The sequence below is a fragment of the Aulostomus chinensis genome, chromosome 23 (genome assembly GCF_037954235.1).
Source record: "Aulostomus chinensis isolate RoL2024-O1b breed Wild chromosome 23, RoL_Achi_v1.0, whole genome shotgun sequence".
Taxonomy (NCBI): Eukaryota; Metazoa; Chordata; class Actinopteri; order Syngnathiformes; family Aulostomidae; genus Aulostomus; species Aulostomus chinensis.
The window spans coordinates 21,251,680-21,275,548 of NC_141342.1; the positions used below are offsets into that span (position 1 = coordinate 21,251,680).

Sequence of the window (23,869 nt, forward strand, 5' to 3'; positions counted from 1 at the left end):
TAAAACAGTTGGGCAGTAAATGTCTTTCTAACTACTAGTAAATTAAATCGCTCCAGCTTTATTTAGTGTCAATTTTAAAATGACAAAAATAAAAAATGCACTTATTGACTGCATGCCAGGCCCAACCTGCAATGCCTTCCCACACCAGCAGAGGGCAGCAGACCACCGGTTGGTCGGTCACTCCTGTGATTGGACTGACAGATGAACAGCACTGGGTAGCTAGCCAGAGGGCTAACCTTACATTAGCTACCCCAAAAGTAGCTTCATGATGAATAGAAATATTTGCAAAGGTTCACTAATGAACAGCATTTATTAACAAAGAGGAGCGTCCACACCACAAACGCCGCCATTCGAGGGGCGTCTAACATCCCTACGGAGGACGCCAAGAGGACCGGTGGTCTCTGCCTGCTACAGGGACCTGCTGTTTGTTCTACCAGAGCAGAACTGCAGAGAGCCCACAGAGACGCATGTGGCTGTAACAGTCGACTCATTTATTGACACGTTCATCTTCATTCTGTCGGCCATGTCGAGCGCTTGTTCCCTTTGTCTAAACGGCCGAGTTCAGCTGGGAGGAACCTGGTTGCTGGTCGCGCCGAATCTCCCACTAAGTCCTCTGGATCTCAAAGAGTCGTATGTCCGTGTCGTACCAGATCGGTGGATCCAAGTTGCTATGGTAACAACAGTGCAAGAACAGCAAGTCATTGATCCATGACAACCAGAAGTCATTCAGCACACGTGACAGGTCCTGCCAGTCTGAAATATGCGTCAGGTTTGTTCTCACAACACATTTGTTATTGTTGGATCCAAACTGAGCTCACCGCAGATAGATGACTCCCCACATGTAGGTGCGGAACCACATGGCCGTGCCGGCGTTGGCCTGGTACTTCCTGATGAGGATGGGATGAGGGACGGGCAGCAGGCCGACCAGCGTGCCGTGCTGAAGGAACTTCAGGATTTCTGACTCGTCTGTCAAACCCCTGAGGAAGACATGACTCTGATGTCACGTGGACCACACGGACCTGAACCGTCACATCATCAGAGGACTCAAGGGTTCAGTGCTGTGAAGTTCTCCTATCACGCCACCAGGGTGCGACATTTCAGCTCATTCACAGCTCTGCTACTTCTTACTTGTCGATGCAGATTTTCTCCACCTGAGGCACCAGGACTTGTAGCAGCCGCATGATGGTCTGGAGGGGAAGTTTCACTTTCCATGACACCACCTACAAACAACACAAGCGCTAAGTTGGTTAGGAGTCACCAGACCAACCCAGGACCAAGAGAAGGTCTTCTCACCCAGTCTGGATTGGCGCTCCAGGCTGATGACGATGACACACTAGACAACCGACTCCTCGCTGCTTCGGACTCGGCGTGACCGACCTGTAGAGCAGCAGAACTCACTGCAGATAAAACACAGACCAGACGGAGAGGACTGGCTGAGACGTACCTCCTGGTCTCTCTCAGAGTTGGACTCGGTGTCGCTGGCTCCAGCGATGGCACTGGCGTCTGCGTTCGTCTGCTGAGAGTCACGGTGAGGCACCGTGACGCCATCCACACTCACCTGGGACTTCTCTGTTATTTTATCGATTCCTAAAGAGCACAAGACCACCTGAGTTGCTTTACATGAGACAATAAAGTTCTCAGAGGAAAAGTGGGATGTTTCCTTCAGCGGCTGAGCGAGTGGCATGTTCTTCTAGTTGTAGAGTTTGGGTCAAAGCCTGAACTGACAGGAGAAATGCCACTGAACTCCACCAGAGCCTCCAACATGTACAACTGCTGAAAAACAACTCCTCCTCTTGTAAGTCATGAGAACTGAACCTGGCGTGGCCTCTAAAGTTGCTTTGAGTGTTCCGGGCTCAGCCGGCGCTGCTGGTCTGAAGCCCTCCATTGACTCCGTCTCTGTAGAGTTGGTCCTGGAGATGCCCGACATCTTCTTCTTCCTCTGCAGAGCCTTCTGAATAGACGCCATGTCTGACGGCAGGTTGGCCAACTGGTGGAAAACGGTGCGTTTGCGGATGATGGCGTACACCAGGTTACAGTTACCTGTGAGGGAGGTTCAGACGGATGCTGAAGCCGCTTTAGAACCCGTCACGCTGTTAGGAGCTGTGTTCTACCGTGTGCTCTCACCATCAAACTGATACTGGATGATGTTATTGAAAACTTCCAGCAGGAAGAAGACCAGGTGGTGGTGCTGGGGGGACGAGAAGAGGAACCACGGGGTGCAGAACGCCTCCAGGAGGTGCAGCAGCTTGTTGGCTGCCACCATGGACAGACTCTTCAGGTAGGGGGAGACTGTGGAGGACGAGGACCGAGACATGAATCAGCAGGAGGACACGATGCCTCTGAACCCGGCGTGACGGCAAAAAACTAAGAATGAAAACACTGACTGTCATAATAGCAGGACGCCGTGGAAACAAAGGTCAGAGTAGCAATTTGCCAACGGCCCTCGAATATAATGAGCATGAAAAGACTCCCAAAAATTTAGAGTCATTACTGTCGGGGCCGTCGCTGTCATGTGACAACAAAAGGGGATTTTTAGTTTGAACGAAGGGTGTGAAGGAGCTGAGTGTTAACAATGTGACGTGTATTCTACATGTTACTACATCCATGGCAACACATATTTTTGGAAAATTTCAAACCCTTAAAGATTCTTGAAAATGTTTATATGTATGGGTGCCATGTTTTTTTTATTCACGTCTCTAAAATATTGTTTTTCTGGGATTCCTGGCATCAGGACTGTGTTCCGGTACACAGAAGACATGTTTAAGTTCCAATGGTGCCGTTACCGTGGAGACGCAGGACTTTATATTGCAGTAAGAACGAGCCCACAGCCAGTAACAACCTTGCTGAGGTTCAGCAGGTTTGACGTTCTCCTGTTCGGCCACCAGGGTGCGAAATTTCGGCCGTGATACTCACTGTTCACTATGATTGTGAGCAGGCAGTCAAAGAGGGGCTGGAGGCGCTGGTGTCCAGCGGTGATGATTTTGTGGAAGATCTAAAGATGAAAGTAAAGAGGAGTATTTTCATAAAACGCCAGCTGATCCCGCTCTGAAAATACATCTAAAATACACTTCCAAAAACTGGAAAACAAAATCAGATTTAGAGAATTTTTAGGATTCCGAGATCTACATTTTATTCTGTGAATACGAGCACATTCAGGAAGACAAAATCCTTAAATGGGAGGGAAGTGTTTACTGTTGTTTTTGTTCAAATTCTTTTTGTACCAAGTGTCTGTGAACTGAACCTCAGTTCTTACCACAACCAGGAGGTCGGCGTGAGTCCCGGTGAAGACAGGTATGTCCATGGGGACGCGGAGGGTGTACGGCTTATTCAAACGAACACCAAAGTTCCTCTCACCACTTAACAGCAGGAGGATGAAGACGGCGATGTGCATGAGACCCACGCGAGCTGCACAACACAACATCACAACCAATGCAGTTCATTAGCCAAACTTCAGCAGACGGCCAAAACCAAACTCCATTCAGAAATCAAGTGTTTTAAAAGCTGTGTGCCTGTCGCCTTGTGGACGGACGTTACAAAGTATTACTTCCAACTTTGTACAACTCAGGATCATGACGTTGTTCCTTTGGCATTACTGTGATAGGTTTATTGTACTTAATTTACAGTAAAATCTAAGTTGGAAGCAGCTGACTGAGCTCAGTTCCTTCATTTTAAAGAATGTCACACACCCAACTGAAGAGTCTCAGATTGGCAGGTTGGAGACTCACATTGATCCGCTCGGGCCTCGTTCAGGTAGAACAGGATCGGAACCAACATGTCCAGCACGTCGCTGCTCTTCAGCACAAAAAACAGGAATTTCTGATAACACACAAAAGTCAGTTTCCTCCTTAAAGTACAGAACAGAAAATTGCTTTTGTTGTCCATCAACTTAGCTGGATTGTAAGGATTCAAGCTCAGCCTTAAACGAATGACACACCCACTACCGCAGCGACAGAACCGCACTAGAACCTCCAGCTGCTCACCTTGTTGAAGTCGCAGAACTTCCAGAAGACGATCAGCAGCTCCTGGTGGAACTGGATCTTCTTGGAGGAGCGAGGCAGGTACGTCTGGACCAGCGGGTTGTTGAGGAGGCGAGCGAGACCTTTCAGGATGAAGCTCAAGTCCTGAAACACAGACTCGGGTTCACACCTGGAGTCCTAGTTGTTCCTGGTTCCATTCATGAAAGGGGCGGAGCCAATAGTAGACCGCGGCCCACTATGGAGGGACAATATGTATAATCCACAATCACAAGCTATGAGCTGGAACTCGCACACGGGCCTGGACCTGAATGCCGGGTGCTGGAGCTGTGCGCTCTGAAAGCAAACCGTTAGGCACGTCTGATTTAAAGCTCAGGATTTTGTTGCTGGAGAACCTGATTGCTATTGGAAGCAGCAGCAGGACGACCACCTGTAGCTTAATGACCAGGTGTGAACAAGGTCGCCGTGCTAACATACCCCCACCCTACCGCACGCTGACAGTACCTCCTCTCTGTGGATCCTCGACAGATAATTCACAAACAGGTTTTCCGGTCCTGCTGGCTGAAAAAGACGAGGGGGTTTTACACTCTGGATCATTGATTTTACTCGAAACAACATCAAGGACTCTCGCCCTCCTCACCTCCTGCTCCTCCGCAGCCGGGGGGGAGGCAGAGGGGTCCAGGGCCTGGAGGACGGCGCTGGTGGCCGATCTGGCTTCATGCTCCAGGGTGACGATAAGGATCTGGACAGCCTGTTCCACCAGCTGCTCCCGGTAGTCGGAGAACAGCAGGTGGTTGTAGGGGATGCCGTATCCCGCCGGGTCGTAGGCACACACCACATTGAGCAGGGAGGTGAACAGAGGCAGGGCATGTCTGGGGGGAGGGAGGTGGGGGGTCAGACCTGCTGTATGGTGGCTGAATGTCTTGATGTGCTATCAGAGTTTTCCGTGACGCTGCGGTGAGGAGCTCTTCAGAGCGGTGCTCACGGCGCTGAGGCCGACACGCAGCAGATGTTTGTAGGCGAGATTGTATCCACTCAGCCGGAGGAACCAGGAGCCGCCGCACAAACAAACAAACACACAGTAACAACAACTGCTCTGTCACAGGTGGTATTCACCAAATGAGCCGGCTCAGTCGCTGCTGGCTGCCCTGATGCGAGCAAGCGGGGGAGCGATGAGCCTCCCCGCCGGCGGCAGCAGTTGGTTTCTTCAAATGTGGCACAAACATCCACTTGGACTCAGAGAATCAATCTTGGAGGTCAGAGGTCGAGGTCACAGTGACAGGGACAATGTCTTACTTGCTCGCTTTTTACAGAGATTCGTCTACTTGCTTCACTTCTGACCCCTTTTAATTTTCTAGGCCTGCTGAGAGGCAGCGGGTCTCGTCTGACAAGAACCTTCATCACCGGGCACGAGCAGCTGGTCAGAGCCTCGAGGACAAAGAGTTCCACCCCCCTTTTGTGTGGTCCTCAGAGGACATATGACTCTAAGTGCGTGTGTGCACGCATGTGTTACCTGTTCTCTGTGGAGCAGAAGAAGGCCACCCAGGGGTTGAGGGTTTTACTGTCAGCTGGAGGAAGGTACATGGCCTCAGAGAAACAGGTGAGGAGCAGCTTCAGCAGCTCAGTCCTGAGCGAGCGCAGCACGTTAGCGTTAGCATTGACCATCACAGCAGGACGTGTATCTGTGCTGCAGCCTCACCTGTTGAGGTCGTGGATGTAGTCGAGAGGCGGCGACTGAGCGAAGCCCACCCCGGCCTCCCAGATGTACTCGCAGCTGTCTATGAAGCGGAGATCCTCGGCTGAATCCTGCGGCAGAGACCAATGAGACGGATTTCAAACGCCCGGCACACACGAGCGCTTGACACAGGATCCTTGCGCTGTTTCCCTCCATCATCAAATACGACAGAAGCGAACATTGGACCGCCCTGCAATGAGGTTGTCAGAACACCAGGCCCGTGTCTGCATCTGCGGTGTCAACCACAGGCAGACTCAAAGATAACAACTGATGTGAAAACTGTCAAGACGATGGCGTGACTGTTAGCTTTCACTCAACACGGATAAACAGATCCAAGTAATGCTGAAGCAACACCATCACCATGCTGATTTGATCAAACCAAGAATGCAAGCTGTGTTCCGTTTCCACAAGTCAGAAGACAAATAACACTTAAAAGGCATGTTTTCTGAATGGGGTTTGGTTCGAGAGCTGGATTCTCTCTGTCAGTCAAACTATGAAAACCTTTAGTTTGCGAGTGCTTCTATGATGCGTGACACCCGGCAGCATCACGCTCCAGCTGGTCCCAACAGTCCAGCGGGACGTGTTCACACCTCCTTCTGCCATGTGATGCAACAAGAGGATCAAGCCGCGTACTTGGCTGACATTATCGGTACGTGGCACCTCGGCGAAGATAACCAGCAGCTACATGAATAGATCCAACAAGGCGCCACCATCCTTCCTCAAAAGACACTGACAGCAAAGGGCACAGTGCCATGGACCAGTACGTGCACACACACACTGTCAATCTAGCATGTTGACAGTGTTTAAATAAATGTTATATAGATAAGGCTTTACTTATAGTTCATGCTAACATGAGCAGGCTAAGCTAAGTGTAAGAGCTAACCGTCAGCACTATACTGATAAAATTGAATTGTTATGTGGTGAAAATGCTAATTGAAGGCTGCCTGTTGCTAACTAAGCTAATCAGTAGTCCTACTTTCCTAAGCTATGCTAAGCTAACTACATCCTGTGAGAGCTCACATGGAACTTAAAACAATGAAGTGTGTTTTCCAAAAAGCCGCGCTGTTCCTATAAACCAGCGTCATGCATATATTTGTGGTGTTTGCTTAGTTTCAGCCCTGCAGCTCATCTGTCAGTCTGCCCTGCTGCTTAGCCCTGCGGCATTAGCTGTTCCACGCCACACATCCACGCAGGTGCACGCACACACACCCCATGTGAGGACAGTACACATCAGCCTGTATGTTGTTTGGGTTTTATCCGTGTCAGAGGTTCTGGAACAGGGAGGAACCCTGGGCGCACGGATCACTCTAAGAGCGTGAGGAAAGAAACTCTGGTGCTTTTTTGTACTGCACCGCCGCCATTTTGGACAGAATACATCAACGGAAGCTGCTGAGAACAACGTCTGCACAACAAAGATGACGGAGAGGAAAGCGTGTGACATCATTAAAGAGGCAGTTCACTCAAAAAGGAATCACTTCAATCAATGAGTCACCGTCCTCCATCAGCCTCCGAGGAAGTTTCTAGCCCACAAAACTCTGCTGGAGTTTCACAGGAGTTGTGGAGTGACTCATTTTCAAGTGTAGGCAGTTTTAATTTGCCTTACTTTGCTTAAATCTATTTGAGAGGACATCCATACAGACGCTCTTTACACTTCCTGCTGCGCAACTTCAGGTTTCCTCGGTGCCCTTGAGAAGTTACACATCAGCTGTTTGCTCTGTTAAGAAGTTTCCACCCAGTTTCTGTTTCTCAGCCCATTTAACAAACACGGCCCCTCGTCTGTGTGTTGTCTCCTGTGAGTAACTCATTAACTCCAGCTACTGGCCGCTAGATCGTGTGAGGGAGATAACGGCGCTAACAGCTAACGCCGCAGGGCTAAGCAGCAGGGCGGACTGACGGATGAAGCTGCAGGGCTAAAACTGAGCAAACACTATAAATATATACATGACGCTGGTTTATAGGAACAGCGCAGCATGTTGGAAAACACACTTCATTGTTTTAACCCGTCAGTTTCATGTGAGCTCTCGCAGGATGTAGTTAGCTTAGCATAGCATAGGAAATAGCAAGCAAACTATAAAGAGTGAAAGTTTCCCACTTTCTTAAAAACAACAACATTATCCATGTTTTGTTTGTGTTCCAACCCCGGAAAACTACACAAATAACATTTCTAAGGGAGTAGGACTACAGATTAGCCTTGTTAGCAACAGGCAGCCTTCAACTAGCATTTTCACCACATAATTCAACTTTATTAATAGATTTTTAATTCTTGACAGTTGGTTCTTACACTTAGCTTAGCCTGCTCATATTAGTGTGCACTATAATTAAAAAAAGCCTGATTAATATAACATTTATTTGAAGACTGTCAACATGCTTGATTGACACTTGAATGAAAACAGAGGTGAACATTTTTGGAAATTTGTGTGCCACGCTGACGTCGTAGCTTCTTATCTTGACCCAAAAACCCACAAATAAATGAATGAAGTCTGGTGGAAGGGTTGATTTGTTTCTACCTTTGTGTTCCATGTGCAGAGCTTTGTGTTACCATGGTTACTCGTGTTTGTTTGGTAAAGGAGCCACCTGTCAGGGTAACAAGATGGCGGCAGGGGCGGACTCACCGGGCCGCTCTTCTTGTGGCTCTGGATGGTGAAGTCCGGACAGAAGAGCAGATCAGCGACGGCCAGCAGCAGCGACTGAGCCAGCGGCCGCCCGTCATCCTCATCCCCGTCTTCATCCAAGCACTGGAGGACAAGTTAGGAGACGGCATGTTGGTTTATAACCAGGGACTGATGAACAGACTGATTTCTTTACATCTCGACAGACATTCTGAGGCGGACACACGTATTTTCACGTAGAAATCTGATCATTTGAGCCAATTTGAACGTGTTTTCCTGCAGAAAGTGAATCTGTGCTGCAGAGAAGCGACTCCCAGCACCGCAGCCTCACTCTCACCCTTTAATTAAAGGTCATTCAATCCTCCCTTAATTCAGCCACCGGCCTGGAGGACGGGAGGCACAATATGGGCAGTGTTTGGACTGTGGTCCCCTGCCGACCAGGAAACCAGAGACCAAGCAACCACGGGGGGGGGGGGGGGGGGGGGGGGCCTCCAGTCTCTGGTAGCACCATCACTCCTTACTGGAGCCCATTCCTGTTACTGGGAATCTCAAACCTCAGGAGAGCTGAGAGACGGCTGAGGGTTTTCTTCTTCTCTTCGCTCCTTTTTGTCTCTTATGACCACAAATGAAGATTGTTGGGGTTTTTTGTCTTTTAAAGATCTGAAATAAGTGAAGAAATAAGGAGGTGAACTTTTATCAAGCAGGTGTTAATTAAAGGATTAATTAATCCTCAACTGCAACCCTCGCTGATATTTCAGAGCTTTCAGATTCAGACACAAATTTGGAAAATGCAGTTTTTGCTCAGATGAATTCACGACTCCACGGAAAGATTTAAGGGCTGAAGATTCTTCTTCTCCTTCAATCTTCTATTCTGTTCTTCTATTTGAGTGAATTTGTCCTTCATAGCGAAAGAAGCACTCGGTTACACGTCTCGACCGGCTCGCCAGTGAATCACTTCACATTGAACGCAGAATCTAAGCAGTAATTCAGAAGCTCCCAGCGGGTGCAGGACATGCAGGTGAAGAGACCCACAGGTGAGTTAGATAGAGACCCACAGGTGAGTTAGATAGAGACCCACAGGTGAGTTAGAGACTCACAGGTGAGTTAGAGACCCACAGGTGAGTTAGATAGAGACCCACAGGTGAGTTAGATAGAGACCCACAGGTGAGTTAGATAGAGACCCACAGGTGAGTTAGAGAAGACCCACAGGTGAGTTAGAGAAGACCCACAGGTGAGTTAGAGACTCACAGGTGAGTTAGAGACCCACAGGTGAGTTAGATAGAGACCCACAGGTGAGTTCGAGACCCACAGGTGAGTTAGATAGAGACCCACAGGTGAGTTAGAGGCCCCCCCCAGCCTCAAGCCTCCTCCGCGCCGCAGCAGCTGAGGAGTCACAGGAAACAATGCAGCTCAGAGTTGAGGAGGGATGTGGTGCCGTACCCCAGCCCGGCCGGCTCCCGGCACCGTGGACCAGAAGAAGCCCCTCCAGTCGGCGTCCTCGAAGATGTAGGGGAGGATGCGTGTGAGCAGGCGGGTGCAGTTCAGGACGATCTGGCGTTGTTTGTCCGAGGGGCAGCCGGAGTCGGCCCCCTGGACCAGCCTCTCCACCGCCTGGAGACCAAACCAGGAGTTTTTAAAAACCAACACAAGGTCAAAGACACGGAGCACAGCTGCGTCCACGTGGCGCCAGTGTGTGAGACGAGCACGGCCGTTAGCATCATTGGGTGGCTGGCGCGTAGCTGCCAACCCCTACAAGTTCCACTGCTTCATTAAACAATCATTTAATCTCATTAAATCAGAGAACAAATGAAAAAGTATATATTTCTAAAACCTCATTTAATATCTTTCTTTCCGTCGGTACTCAGTTTGATATACGGATGAGCAACTTCATCATTTACAGACTGAACTTAAATCAAACTATAAAAAGTTCAGCGCGTCCCAGGTAAAGAGACGCAGCTCTTCAACTCACCTGAAGACGTTTTCCTAACTTTACGACTAACGTTTGCGTTTGCTGGTGGATTCGTTACATCTGTTTGTCTCCTCTGCAAATTCTGAACCAGGGCAATAAAGAAGAAGACATCAGCTTCATTCAGATGACCTTTGACCTTTACAAACACAGATGTGTTTAACGCTGTGACGCAGTGTGTGAACAGCGAGCATTCCACTCCTCTCCGCGTGTATCCAGGATGAGCAACGGTTGCAGGGGAACCTCAAACTCTGTGACGCCAGATAAACGACGGGGACGCTAACGAGAGCAGGACGGCGTGGGCAGCAGCAGCAGCAGAGGCGGGAGGTCGACTGATGAGCGTCCGCTGCTGCAAACACGTTAGTTATGGAATTTAATTGCAGAAGAACCACAGAATCAGTGACATCAGTCACGGCTGCATTCCATTTATCTGTGCGCGTTCCTGCAGGGACGGGACGCGAGTCTCCCTACGAGACCGTCTAGTGTCCATTTAGTGTCAAATCTTCTCAAAATAAGAAGTATGGCGTTTTTGTTTGTTAATAAAGATTTCTGACCACGCTGGCGCCGCAGGGCTGGTGAGGACACAGCAGGTCTGACCCACGGCTCGCATCGACCTCTCTGCCACTCGCGTTTCTTCTTCTATTGTTTATTTGCTGCCTCACTGGGTGTGGATGAAGACTGTGAAGGTTCAGCTTGAGCTGAAGGTTCTGGAGGTCCGAGCCAAACAACAGAAGAATAAACACACACTCTCCGCCAGGCTGAAGGAAGCTGCGGGATCTGGGCTCCTTCTGGGCCTGGTTGGGTCACGGCCCTCCTACCTTGTAGCAGAGGGTGGCCAGGTTAGAGGGAGACTCCTCTCTGACGGCCCGGATCTCTGCTGCCGGCACCAGAGCAAAAACATCCTGGACGCTGGTGGAGGTGTCTGCCCAGAACTGGTCCCAGAAGGCCTCGTCTGCAGCTTCAACAGGCTGAAGGGGGAAAGCTGCCAGTTAGCTTAGCACAATGAATGGTAGTGGGTGGGAAGTGTTAGCATAGCTCCATCTCTGCCTGCGTTAACATGACCAGGGCTGTGCGTAATTTAAAATGTTGCTTTGTTCCCTCAGTTTGATCGACTTGTGCCCCCTCATGTTGCTGCTGTTACTGGTTTCATCCCAGTAGAGCCTCCACCAGTGGAACCCCCACTAAGACTCTCACACTGACCGTCTCCTTCCATGTCCACACAAACTTCCAAAAGCAAGAGTCAGAGAGAAGTGAAGAAGACGGTCAGACTGTAATCATGATCGACCAGATGAGGTGATTTTGTTCGTTGATCCGACATGAATTCACGTGACAGTTTCAGCAGTAAAAGTTGGAAATGTGGCGCTCAGGAAGAGCAGAAACTTCTCTGATTGATAAACCAGCGGAAGGGAAATTACGAGCCCGTTAATTCTGACGCAGCCTGAAATGTCGCGATGGGACAGCGGCAGAAGGCACCTGCCACGAGGACCCACTCAGGAAACTTTCATGAAATTCTACATTTTCTGAGTCACACACATTTATGTTAAATATTCAAACGACTTCAGCCCGCCAAGCGAGTCCCTCTGCTGCTCCACCAGCGCCCACACCACCAACAGCATCGATAATTCAGGAGCTGCGTGAATATTTCGCTTCTAAAAGTTCGCTTCTTAACGTGTCGCAGTGTGTTTGCACGGTTTCTGAGGCCGCTTTGCCTCGTGTGGGTTCAGCTCGAGCTGCCATCTGGAACCGAGTCCTCACCTCCGGGCTTTAAACCCGCAAACGCGCCGCAGACCTGCGTCTCAGTCATTTAGAGTCTTTTATTGTGAAAAGCAGACCTGCGTCTTGGTTGTGAGCTGGATCACCGCCTTCCTGAAGTGGAGTTTGGTGTCCGTGTTTCCCATCTTGTGTCCAGGAGCTTGTCCAGCCTGCGTGGATCCGCGTTCCCACTGAGGAGGAGGATAATCGCCTTCATCCACCTGACAGCCGCTCGGCCCGCGGCGTTCATGGTCTGCTCGGAATCTTCACTACCACCACCAGAGTTTGGCCAAAAAAAGAACAGCTGCTGCTTTTTCTTCTGTTCTGTTTTGTTTTTTTGTATTTTTTGTTTATTAAGTATAAATAAACAGACTTTTATGTTTTTGTGAATGAAGTCAAAGTTTAACAAGAAAGAAAAGTCACAATAATCAATTTATTAAGTTTTTCTAGTGAACGTGAGAATTACAGCTGAAAAGTACACCTTTACATGCCGACTACTAATACGCCAATGCTACTATTACTACTACGAACAGTAATACAGTAGTAATAATAATAATTATGTGGTTTTCAATTTTTAATTAAATAATTTTTATTTTTTGTTTCTGAGAGCAATAAAACAAATCAAGTAACTTATCATTTTTACTGCTGCCGTTTCCTTTCTTCCATCGTGCAGTAAATTAAAAACTGTGAATGAATGAATAATACCAACAATAATAATTCCCTCAAGGATGGACAGGAGAACAGGCGATCCCAAGGGTTGAGTTCACAAACATGAAGAGGAGGAAAAAAGCAAAGTAAGCATTTAATGAGATCATGAAACGGAAGAATCCGAGTTCAGGGACTCGACGGCGTCTGGTCCTGATTCTTGACTCGTTAACGGCCTACTTGAGAAAAACTCTAAGTTTCCAACGATCCTCAAATGCATCACATCCGAGCAGGATCTTGACTAATTGACCTCCGGGATCTCATGTTTGTTTCCTGTGGTTCCGGCCGCTGCTGCCGTGACGGACTCACGCTTTCATGATGGGGATGAAGGGTTGAAAGCTGGTCTTCATCCTCATCATCCTCCTCACCATCGACACTGAACGCATCCTTTTAATTTCCCGCTTTCATCCAAAAATAAATAAATCACAAATCAGGTAAACAAAATACACAAAATATTTAATATCACTTCCTCAAGTCCATTGAGACTCTGTGACCCTCAGGGGCCACCATACAGAGGAGGAGTTCAGACAACGCAGGAAAACAATATTTTATAGAAATGTAAACAGGAACCAGCAACACTCGTTGTCATTAATTAAAAGTCTGATTGAGATCATTTGGAATCATTAGTATCAGTGACATCACATCAAGGTCACAAAACCATCTTATTCTTACTAATTAACTACAAAGGTTGTAGAAATGCAGTTCTGGCACAGGAACCCCTCAAAATTGCACCAGAGTTACAACTGGTCACACCGCTGACCAGTTCCCAGCCAGTCTGGGTGTTCCTCAGGGCGTGGCTGGGTAGAGGAGTAAACCTGGGCTGATTCACCATGCAGTGGCCGAATGACTGACGATCTGCTGTGATACAGCAATGAGAACAGGATCCATGTGATTACACACCAGAAACACGAGGCAGAACACAAATGTGTCACGGAAACAAAAGACGACGATGGTTAGTCTTTGAGCCACAACCCCCACACGAACCAGGTGGGTGTTCATGACCCCAGACACACCCTCTCACCTGCTCCCACCTGATCATACCTGCTCCCACCTGCTCCCATTTGCTCCCACCTGATCAAACCTGCTCCAACCTGCTCCCACCTGATCACACCTGCTCCCACCTGATCAAACCTGCTCCCACCTGCTCCAAACTGATCACACCTATCCCACCTGATCACACCTGCTCCCACCTGATCAAACCTGCTCCCACCTGATCACACCTGCTCCCACCTGATCACACCTGCTCCAACCTGATCACACCTGATCAAACCTGCTCCCACCTGACCACACCTGCTCCAACCTGACCACAACTGCTCCCACCTGATCACACCTGCTCCCACCTGATCACACCTGCTCCAACCTGACCACAACTGCTCCCACCTGATCACACCTGCTCCCACCTGATCAAACCTGATCACACCTGATCAAACCTGCTCCCACCTGACCACACCTGCTCCCACCTGCTCCAACCTGATCACACCTATCCCACCTGCTCCAACCTGATCACACCTATCCCACCTGATCAAACCTGCTCCCACCTGATCAAACCTGCTCCCACCTGCTCACTTCACTTATTTGTCCACAGAAGTACAATTTAATAGCTCCCCACGCTTCACCCATAAAGTGTATTTATTCTTTTAAGTACTCACTAAAAGGTGTTTTCAGTTCATAAAAACAAATTTTTTTGCTCTTTTCATCCCTTCTTAGTGACTCCACAATGCAGGAAGAGCCAGCCACGTATATTTAGCTTGAAGCTAACGGAGAAGGACGGCTCACAACGGCTAATCTGTCCAAAAACACACAAACTGCCACAGTCATCATCCAGTTTAATCTGCATCTCGTTAATCCAGCGGAACGATGAGTGACCCATAAACACGTCGAACCCGTCTGGGTCGAGCGCCGCATGCTAGCACACTCAAGTGAAGCAACTCATCCTCGCTGGGAAGGAGTCGCTCTCTTTCTCTGTCGGATTCTGGAATAATGACGGCTGCTAAAAAATCTGTACGTGTTGAGTCTTGTGCTGTTGATGGTTGAACGAAGGGCTGCTTGTGTTGAGATAAAACTCACCAAAAATCCCCTGCAGCCGGTTGCCAATCCTGCTGGATGCATCTCAGCAACATCCTGCAGGATCCTGCTGTTCAGACACGTTTGGAGGGATCTATTTAATCGTTGATCCCAATGCCTTTGATTCCGGAGTTTGACATCCACCAGCTGCAGGTTCAAATACCAACATACCAAAGTTTTCCATCTTATTCCTGGGAATTCAAGTTCTGACTCATGTGTTCGCCCTGCAAACAACGCCCCCCCCACCCCACCCCATGACACACACACATACACACACACACACACACACACACACACACACGCCGCCTCTACAGGATTTAACAGAAACCCTACGAGGACTCCAGCTACTCTTCTCTGTGAGCTCGTTCATGCTATTTGGCTCCACCAGGGCGCTGGACAAGGGTTTAGCCATGAGGACCTTCTGCGTTTTCACCTGCGTGCTGGTCATCCTGACAACCGCCAGCAGAGCAGTGAGACTGAGGGGCTCATCCAGGGAAAGAGGCAGGCTGAGACTTTCGGTTTCCTCCTCGTTGTCCTTCTCCAACTCAGGTGAGGAACTCTAACTTCCACAGCGTTTTTATCCTGATCTCCACACATGCTCTTAGGCAGCAAACTGTTCTTCTGACGGCTTCGTCACTGGAGATGAGCTGGGTTACTGAGCGAATTGTTGGGTTTGTTAGGTGGAATCTGCCTGAACGGCGGCACCTCGGTCCCGTCCCTGACCACCGGTCAACACATGTTTTGTTTGTGCCCTGATGGTTTTGAGGGCAAACGCTGTGAAAAAGGTGAGACGTGAAACTGCAAAGCCGTTCACATTCAACTCTTACACACTCGTTAATCACTACTCTTGGTTCAGGGACCAGCCTGCACTGCTACGAGGGCGTTGGGTTGTACTACAGAGGCTCTGAGTCCAGGTCAGAGAGCGGCCGGACTTGTGAGGAGTGGGATTTTGAGTCCAGGATGCGGTACTTGGCTTCAGACATCAACGCTGGGAAACACAACTACTGCAGGTCGATCGTCTGAGCATTCAGTAGCAATAAGTATTCATTCAGCCTGGAAATTCTGCTCTTTTGTTTGTTAAACGAGTCAATGAGACACCTGCTGACGCGTGAAGACCGCATGTTAAAGCGTGAAGCAGGAATGAGAACTCTTTTGCTGCCAAAGAAAACTGTATGCAACTTAAAGTTATACTTCAAAAGTATCACAAATACTTGTCCTTAGGGCTCACTTTTTCCCTCCTGCTTCACTTCTTTGTGACCAGGAAGAACCAGCCAGTACATTTAGCGTGAAGCTCATGGAGACTGACGGCTAACAACATCAAAACTGTCCCAAATATTTCCTTTGTAGCTGAGCTTAGCTTAGTGTCTGCCTACAAAATACAGTTTGAAGGATTAAATGTTTGTCCTCTACAGAAACCTGCTGTACAAACGCCGACCGTGGTGTTACGTTTGGAAGGACCAGCAGCTGGTCTGGGAGTACTGTGACATTCCCCGCTGTGGCCATCAACCCCGTGAGTCCAGCCTCTGAATCCTCAGGAACGTTCCCTCTTTTCATCAGTGTAAATAAAGTTGTGTTCTTGTAGTTCCAGCCCTGCCTTCACCTGAGCCCAGCGAGCCAGGTAAGCACGCCTCTTCCTCACCTCATCAAATGTCTTTCCTGGTCTGTTGTAACATGCCCCCCCCCCCCATCAAATGTCTTACCTGGTCTGTTGTAACATGCCCCCCCCCCCCCCCCCCCAGCTCTTGAGTCTACATGTGGCCTCCAAACCAGGAGAAAGATGTTGAAGATCGTGGGCGGGGAAGTGGCCACCGTGGAATCCCATCCGTGGGTTGCAGCCATATTTAGGCGCAGCAAATCAAAGGAGATGGTGTTCCGCTGTGGGGGGAGTTTAATCTCCAGCTGCTGGGTCCTCACAGCTGCCCACTGCTTCCCGGACGGGTAGAACATGAGATCACTTACTTACCGGAACCAGCAGATGGTGAAAGAGCAACACCCTGATCAGAATGTTCCTCACATGTCTTCCAGTTCCTCCACGAAAACCCGCCGCCTCTCAGTGGCACTGGGCAAGAACTCTCTGAATGAGACCGACCCCACGGCGGAGCAAACCTTTAGGGTGGAGGAGATCATCATCCACCACGAGTACACCAACACCGAGGGGAACTACAACAATGACATCGGTACGTACAGGTGGAGGAACCTTCCTTATGTTCACTCCTTTCCAGAATGCGGGTTTAGCTTGAAGCTAACGGTGACTGACGGCAAACAACAACAACACAACTGTTCAGAAACGCCAGATCACAAACGCTCCAGGTCGTTGAGTTGAATCCACGCCTTTGTCCGGATCAGTACACTGTTTGATTTGAGCTAAAACAAGCTAACTCGCGCGTAGCTGGTAGCTAGTAGCTGGTAGCTGGTAGCTATCGGGCGCAATTAAGCTAAATATGCTGTGCATGTAGCGGTGGAAAAGAGTCCTGAGGAGCCGCTGTTTGTGACTGGTTGTTGTCTGGCAGCTCTGATGAAGCTGAAGGCCAAGGATGGCCGGTGTGCCCAGGAGAGCGACTGGGTGAAGACGGTCTGCCTCCCACCGCCACAGCAGACCCTCCAGCCAGGCGTCACCTGTGACATCGCTGGATACGGGAAAGAGAGACAAGGTGAGGACAGAGGGCAATGGCTGGAGACATTCAACCACAAACTCACAACTGCAGCAAAAGTGTCAAAGCCTAGTATGAGTACTCAGATTCTGAGGGTGGTTACGTTCACGGAGAAACTGATGGAAGGGAAGGAAAAAGGGAGGCAGGAATTAAGAGCGACCTCGACCTTTGACCACCGAAACCGTCAAAGTTCATCCACGAGTCCCAGTGGAGTTTTGTGCCAAATCTGAAGAAATTCCCACCAGGTTTCCCTGGTAACCATGGCCACTTTCATTTTAGAGGCATCACTTCCCCAATCAATCAATCAATCAATCAATCAATCAGTCAATCAATAGGTATCTAATATTTAGCTGCTGGGATTTAAATGTGGTTACGTCACATCAAAGGAATAAAAATCAGGACGCCGCCGCCCTGCAGAGCCTCGTGAAGTAATGATGGAGTGAAGCTGTTATGTAATGAAGAGCAATGAAAACAAACACTTCCTCCTTTTCTCTCTCACACACACACACACACACACACGCACACACACACGCGCACACACATGCACACACACAATTACCACAACAGAATAATTAGTTTTGCACCTCAACTGTTGCGTAACAACTGAGAAACATGTTGTACCATGAATGTCATGATGTCATCCTCAGCTCTCCAGCTTCATACATGTAGACACTTAATACTTCATACATGTAGAAACTTTATACTTCATACATGTAGACACTTTATACTTCATACATGTAGAAACTTTATACTTTGAACTTGTATACACTTAATACTTCCGTCATACTTGTACACACTTCATACTTCCGTCATACTTGTACACACTTCATAGTTCGTCATACTTGTACACACTTCATACTTCCGTCATAGTTGTATACACTTCATACTTCCGTCATACTTGTATACACTTCATACTTCCGTCATACTTGTACACACTTCATACTTCCGTCATAGTTGTATACACTTCATACTTCCGTCATACTTGTATACACTTCATACTTCCGTCATACTTGTACACACTTCATACTTCCGTCATACTTGTACACACTTCATACTTCCATCATACTTGTACACACTTCATACTTCCGTCATACTTGTACACACTTCATACTTCCGTCATACTTGTATACACTCCATACTTCCGTCATACTTGTATACACTTCATACTTCCATCATACTTGTACACACTTCATACTTCCGTCATACTTGTACACACTTCATACTTCCGTCATACTTGTATACACTCCATACTTCCGTCATACTTGTATACACTTCATACTTCCATCATACTTGTACACACTTCATACTTCCATCATACTTGTACACACTTCATACTTCCGTCATACTTGTACACACTTCATAGTTCGTCATACTTGTACACACTTCATACTTCCGTCATAGTTGTATACACTTCATACTTCCGTCATACTTGTATACACTTCATACTTCCGTCATACTTGTACACACTTCATACTTCCGTCATAGTTGTATACACTTCATACTTCCGTCATACTTGTATACACTTCATACTTCCGTCATACTTGTACACACTTCATACTTCCGTCATACTTGTACACACTTCATACTTCCGTCATACTTGTACACACTTCATACTTCCGTCATACTTGTATACACTCCATACTTCCGTCATACTTGTATACACTTCATACTTCCGTCATACTTGTACACACTTCATACTTCCGTCATACTTGTACACACTTCATACTTCCGTCATACTTGTATACACTCCATACTCACATCATACTCACCTTCTTGTTTCCTCTCAAACACAAAACCTTAACAGCTGCATCACCAAAATAAAACTAATAACTTTGCACTGCATGTTGATTTTAAATCTGTATTCATTTCTGCAGTTAAATGATCTGAATTAACTGCACACGTCAGTTTTGGCAGCACCGGGCCTTTTAAACATCTATTTTTCAAATAGACTTTGGAACATGTTTGAATGAATGAATCCACATTTCTTAAAGGTCAAAAATCTCTTAACTCTTAATTAAATCTCTTAATTGGCAGCAGATCAGCAGCAGCGAGGCTCTCCGCTGCCCTCTGCTGGCTACTCGCTGCACCACGCGTCCGTCCCGCGTCTCTCCGGGCTTCCACGGGTCGTTCAAATCCACCGTCCTTCTATTTTCGTGTCTACTGCAGTTTCCTAATTTGTGTTGAAACCCTCAGACGTTTTTGGAGCGATGCGTCTGTCAGCTCTGTTCTCGTTCTGTCTGGTTCTCAGGTTCGTGGTTGAACTCCCAGTATCTCCGCGAGGCTCAGGTGAATCTGATCGCTGACGCTGTGTGTCGGAGAGAGGATTACTACGGAAAGATGATCAGTGACAACATGTTCTGTGCCGGTCGTCCCGACTGGAGTCAGGATGCTTGTCAGGTATTTTTACAAGTCCGGACTCGATCTTCCGTCTCCGGAGTTTGCTGATGAACCTCAGTGCCGCCACTCTCCTCCTCCCAGGGAGACTCGGGGGGGCCGCTGGTGTGCGAGGCCAACAACAGGCTCTTCCTCTTCGGGGTGGTGAGTTGGGGTGACGGCTGTGCGAGGGAGCGCCGACCTGGCGTTTACACCAAAGTGACCAATTACAACCAGTGGATAGAAGAGAAGACGGGGCTGCAGTCCATCGCTGCCGGGACCCTCTTCGCTCAGGAGAGACCAGAGCCATGATGGTTTGTGCCGTTTTGTCTGTTTTCACATTGAGACTCATCTTTTTACATTATTGCACGTTCTCATTTTGCTATTTGCCTTCAAGGGAAGGCAGCGATCGTCCCTGCTGGAGGAGCCCTGGTTTTCTCTCCTGCTGAAAGAACAGCAGGGTTCCTGCCTCTGCTGCTGGAGAACCTGCACCGGGGAAACCGGCTGCTAAACATTCCTAAAGGGAAGCTAACATTTGCTCACTGTAGCCTGTAAAGAGTTGTTGCTTTGTTCACAGGCCTGAAAATACTTGTTTGTACTTTGCTTTGTACATACAGTATGCGCTGCTGCTCTGTTTAAAGACAGTGTGTGGGATCCAGTGACCTCTAGTGGTGAAAGTGGAAATTGCATCATCTTCTTCACCTGGATGAAAAATTAGGCTGGTGTCAGACCAAATCTGGAGCTGTGGCAGCTGTGATGCCATGCAGGAGGGGGAAAAAAACATCTTTGTGAGCTTAAAACTCATATTAGTGCGTACTTGAAAGGTAGTAGTACTTCACCAGGCTACCCATTCGTGTAATTATCTCTGCAACCATGTAACCACTTCTCTCACACACACACGTATATAGTATTTCCTTGACTTCACCACCAGGTGGTGCTATCATCTAAGAGCAGGAACATTTGAAGAATTATCTTTGTGTTCGGACTCAGTTACGGCTTGCAGGAATGAGGATGTGTGGCCTTCCTCCTTCCATTGCGACTATAATGATTATGAAGTATAATCCTGCTGCGTCCTCCATGTGGGACAAAAACGACTTCATGAGTGATGGCGTCACTCGACAAGCTGCTGATGGATGTTTGTTCTAATCATCTTCAGATGATCGCGATTATGTTTCTGTTATGTCGGACTTGCCTGGACCTGCGTCGAGCTGGTACATCTGAAACACCAGCGTCTGGTTTTGGCAGGATTTACACACGAGCAGGCAAATGCCGCTCACGCTTCACCATCAAGCTGGAACGATGTCTGAATGAAATTGTGCGACTGAGCTGTTTGTGATACGGAAGACTTTAAATGCCTAATAAAACAGATAAAGCAGTCAAATAGAGTCTTGATTATTTGTGGATTTGTATTTTGTTCTACTGGATGCTCTTTGTGCTGTGAATTGCCGTCCACGTTTGTGGGTTTCACACTGGTCCACCAAAACGACCATAAAGACCAGTTTGTTCCAACCCAACTCAACTCATCTTCACGTGACTTGGTAAAGCGTCAGCAGAGCAACTGACTGTGTATATAAAGATTAAATTATGATTTACTGGAGACTCTCACAAAATGCTCTTTCATACGAACCAGTCAGGGAAGTTTGGGCTCCAGAGGGGCGTGGCTGCCACTCACCTGAAATCTCACCTGTTATTCAAGTATTTCATGCAGCAAAACAGTTGCGTTGATGTTTGCTTCTGATTGTGTTTGTGGACTCCTGGGAGTAGTTTTCCACCCACACACTAAAGAGTCATCAGTACTGAACACTCAAGCAGAGACATTTCTCAACCCTGTCACAAGGACCCCTACACCTCATCTAAGAACCCCCAAGAGAAGAACTTCTGTTCTACTCACTAAGCAGTCAGAGGTGCATTGGTGCCAAGTTCTACTCTTCTCCACTAGGCAGAAGAAAAAAGCAGAATTGACAGTTGTGTTGGCGCAGATGAAAATCAGAGAATGTGGAATATCAGTGAAGACAATGTTCTAACATAGAATGTTGGCTCTACTTTATTGTTACTGTGATTCAGAGTTTAGTTCTGGTGTGACTCAAAGAATGCTAGCCGATGTTCTTAGCGGCAGGTGGTCGGCTAACCGTAACGTTAGCTCTCTGAGCTAGTTTGCATGCTAGCTAACGGGCTAACTGGTGCACTCTTATAACTCAGCTCAAGTGGTCATCATGTGTCTTATAGATTTTGGCTTTATAGTTTATTTGCTTTGTGTCGTCTAGCTTTTATTTTCTTAAAAAAAATATTTTGTGGTGTAACTAAGTATAACTGTCATTAAAAATTATAAAAACATAAATGTATCCATGTTATGAGTGGCACAGCAGGGCAGTTGAATAGTTGCTCATTGTTCATAATAATAATTACTAAAATCTTTATTAATTTGCGTATCAAATCTCTCAGCTATGTCATTCAGCTTTGGTGTAAGGACAATCTACAAAATGTATCAAAAATAGAACTGATTAGGAACCACTAAAACAAAAAAAATTAAACCACTAATATTCAGTAATAAAGAAAAAACACGTGCACAAAATAAAAGGAGCAGCATACAGAGAATAAATTGAGAGCTTTTTGTTGTTCCTAAGTGTCAAAGATGTTCTTATCAGACAGTTGAACAGTTCCCTGAAACAGAACACGCCCGTCTGGGGACGGCGTCCTCAGATGGTAGCCGTCACACCCTCGCTAACATCCTGACTGAGGTGTGACCGTGTGGGAGGGCGTGACCTCACACTCGTCTCCCAACTAAGCATCAACCTGTTCTCAGAGGACTCGCCGCCATCCTGTGTGTGTGACATACAACCAAGTGAGTGCATTCATTCCAGATTTGTGTGTCTTATCCATTCCAGGCTTGAATGATTTTGACAAACGTCTGGCTGCAGGATTCAGTGTTGGATGCACTGTTGCTTGTCGTTGTCTCTTTTCGTCCTCACTTCTGTAAGACAACTGTTTCAACCTGGCTTCCTGCTCTTTCCTGGGTCATTGCCAGCAGCGACCACCATGCACGGGACAGCAGAAGCTCACTCCGTCACCCTCACCACCAACCGCAACTGCACCATCGAGATCACCAATGTCAGCAGTGCCTTCTGTCTCCACAACCCAAAGTATGGACGTCTTCTCTGACAGATCGAGGAGCCTGACGTGCTTGGATGCATTAACATTCCTCCTTCTTCTCCTTCCCTTCAGGGTTTACATGGAAAGCGGCTTTACCTTCAGCCCGCCACAGCCGACCGTACGTGTCAACAAGACCGAGGTGTGTTCTTTCACCAAAGATGACAACACAGCATCCGGCGCCGTGGGCGTCTTGACCTACGAGCTGTTCAACATGTCCCGGCGCCACTGCAACGAGATCATCGCCATCATGTTCTCTGTGCCCTTTGACTATAACTTCTACAAGAACTGGCTGGGCGTGGGCATCTTTGAGCACACGAGGGTCTGTGATGAAAAGCTGTATAAATTAATGTACCACGAGAAGGATTTTACCAACTTTGCGCGCCACGAGGCTGACGGCTCGGGGCTGCTGTACAAGGGGAGGATGGTGGAGGTGAGGGGCTGCATGTCGGATGAGGGCAAGGCTATTGTTAAACTGGAGGTGTACGACAGGATGGGCTGATGGAGCCTGCTGCCATCGCAGTGAGGTGACACAGCGTGTACATGTCATGTATTAATACACTGAATGAATAAAAGCAACAACAAAAAGCATTTCCTGTCTTTGCCATCTTTTTGCAGCACCTTGAAATGATCAGTGTTACGTCTTCAAGCAGTCTGTGCCTCGGGGGTCATAAAAAAACATGATTTTTGCTCAACTTGGTGGAGGGGTGTAGCAACGGCCAAGGATGAATACATTCAATTTTGTTGAGGGTCAATTTAAAAAAATTAAATAAAATAGCATTTTTTTCGTACTGGCTGACTTAGCCCAGGCAGAGGAATGTGCTCTCGGTAGCTCTCTGGTTCTGCGTTTGTTGGAATCTACAGAATCCTTTGAATGGGTATTTCCTGCTCTC

General features: G+C 47.8%; 3 protein-coding genes across 5 annotated transcripts; 2 read left to right on the forward strand and 1 right to left on the reverse strand.

The window, feature by feature from the left end:
* Positions 1-73: 73 nt before the first annotated feature.
* hid1b (HID1 domain containing b) lies at positions 74-12,265 on the reverse strand. Its single transcript, XM_086194476.1, has 19 exons — positions 12,117-12,265; positions 11,103-11,252; positions 9,759-9,929; positions 8,322-8,444; positions 5,674-5,780; positions 5,488-5,601; positions 4,615-4,846; positions 4,479-4,535; positions 3,981-4,121; positions 3,726-3,816; positions 3,254-3,405; positions 2,914-2,992; positions 2,125-2,289; positions 1,816-2,040; positions 1,445-1,587; positions 1,294-1,377; positions 1,129-1,220; positions 819-977; positions 74-668 (listed from the first exon to the last, which is right to left on the reverse strand). The coding sequence occupies exons 1-19, from the start codon at positions 12,180-12,182 to the stop codon at positions 605-607; spliced, it is 2,415 nt and encodes an 804-aa protein (XP_086050602.1). The 5' UTR covers positions 12,183-12,265; the 3' UTR covers positions 74-604.
* A 2,829-nt stretch (positions 12,266-15,094) lies between these two features.
* Positions 15,095-21,205, forward strand: plaub (plasminogen activator, urokinase b). The gene is made up of 11 exons (XM_086194480.1): positions 15,095-15,354; positions 15,486-15,590; positions 15,662-15,815; positions 16,218-16,315; positions 16,388-16,423; positions 16,545-16,743; positions 16,831-16,982; positions 17,316-17,456; positions 19,705-19,853; positions 19,935-20,143; positions 20,227-21,205. Exons 1-10 carry the CDS (start codon positions 15,174-15,176, stop codon positions 20,139-20,141), a joined length of 1,422 nt encoding a protein of 473 aa, XP_086050606.1. The 5' UTR covers positions 15,095-15,173; the 3' UTR covers positions 20,142-20,143; positions 20,227-21,205.
* A 1,331-nt stretch (positions 21,206-22,536) lies between these two features.
* Positions 22,537-23,561, forward strand: LOC147240048 (DELTA-sagatoxin-Srs1a-like). Of its 3 annotated transcripts, none has more exons than XM_086195214.1 (3): positions 22,537-22,671; positions 22,855-22,969; positions 23,052-23,561. In XM_086195214.1, exons 2-3 carry the CDS (start codon positions 22,866-22,868, stop codon positions 23,476-23,478), a joined length of 531 nt encoding a protein of 176 aa, XP_086051340.1. In that variant the 5' UTR covers positions 22,537-22,671; positions 22,855-22,865; the 3' UTR covers positions 23,479-23,561. The 3 variants fall into 3 exon arrangements, with proteins under 3 accessions (XP_086051340.1, XP_086051341.1, XP_086051342.1); XM_086195215.1 differs by having other exon boundaries at positions 22,559-22,671; positions 22,858-22,969; XM_086195216.1 differs by having other exon boundaries at positions 22,610-22,671; positions 22,808-22,969.
* The last annotated feature ends 308 nt before the right edge of the window (positions 23,562-23,869 follow it).

What these genes read in the sequence shown, in the direction of transcription:
- LOC147240048 (XM_086195214.1), top strand. Translation starts at nt 22,866, where the DNA reads ATGCACGGGACAGCAGAAGCTCACTCCGTCACCCTCACCACCAACCGC. An exon ending in TTCTGTCTCCACAACCCAAA is followed by an intron (nt 22,970 to 23,051) that starts GTATGGACGTCT and finishes CCTTCCCTTCAG; the next exon opens with GGTTTACATGGAAAGCGGCT.
- plaub (XM_086194480.1), top strand. Translation starts at nt 15,174, where the DNA reads ATGCTATTTGGCTCCACCAGGGCGCTGGACAAGGGTTTAGCCATGAGG. An exon ending in ACCTGAGCCCAGCGAGCCAG is followed by an intron (nt 16,424 to 16,544) that starts GTAAGCACGCCT and finishes CCCCCCCCCCAG; the next exon opens with CTCTTGAGTCTACATGTGGC. An exon ending in GAACTACAACAATGACATCG is followed by an intron (nt 16,983 to 17,315) that starts GTACGTACAGGT and finishes GTTGTCTGGCAG; the next exon opens with CTCTGATGAAGCTGAAGGCC.
- hid1b (XM_086194476.1), bottom strand. Translation starts at nt 12,182, where the DNA reads ATGGGAAACACGGACACCAAACTCCACTTCAGGAAGGCGGTGATCCAG. An exon ending in TGGCCACCCTCTGCTACAAG is followed by an intron (nt 9,930 to 11,102) that starts GTAGGAGGGCCG and finishes TTTGGTCTCCAG; the next exon opens with GCGGTGGAGAGGCTGGTCCA. An exon ending in AGTTCTGCGACTTCAACAAG is followed by an intron (nt 3,817 to 3,980) that starts GTGAGCAGCTGG and finishes GTGTGTTATCAG; the next exon opens with AAATTCCTGTTTTTTGTGCT.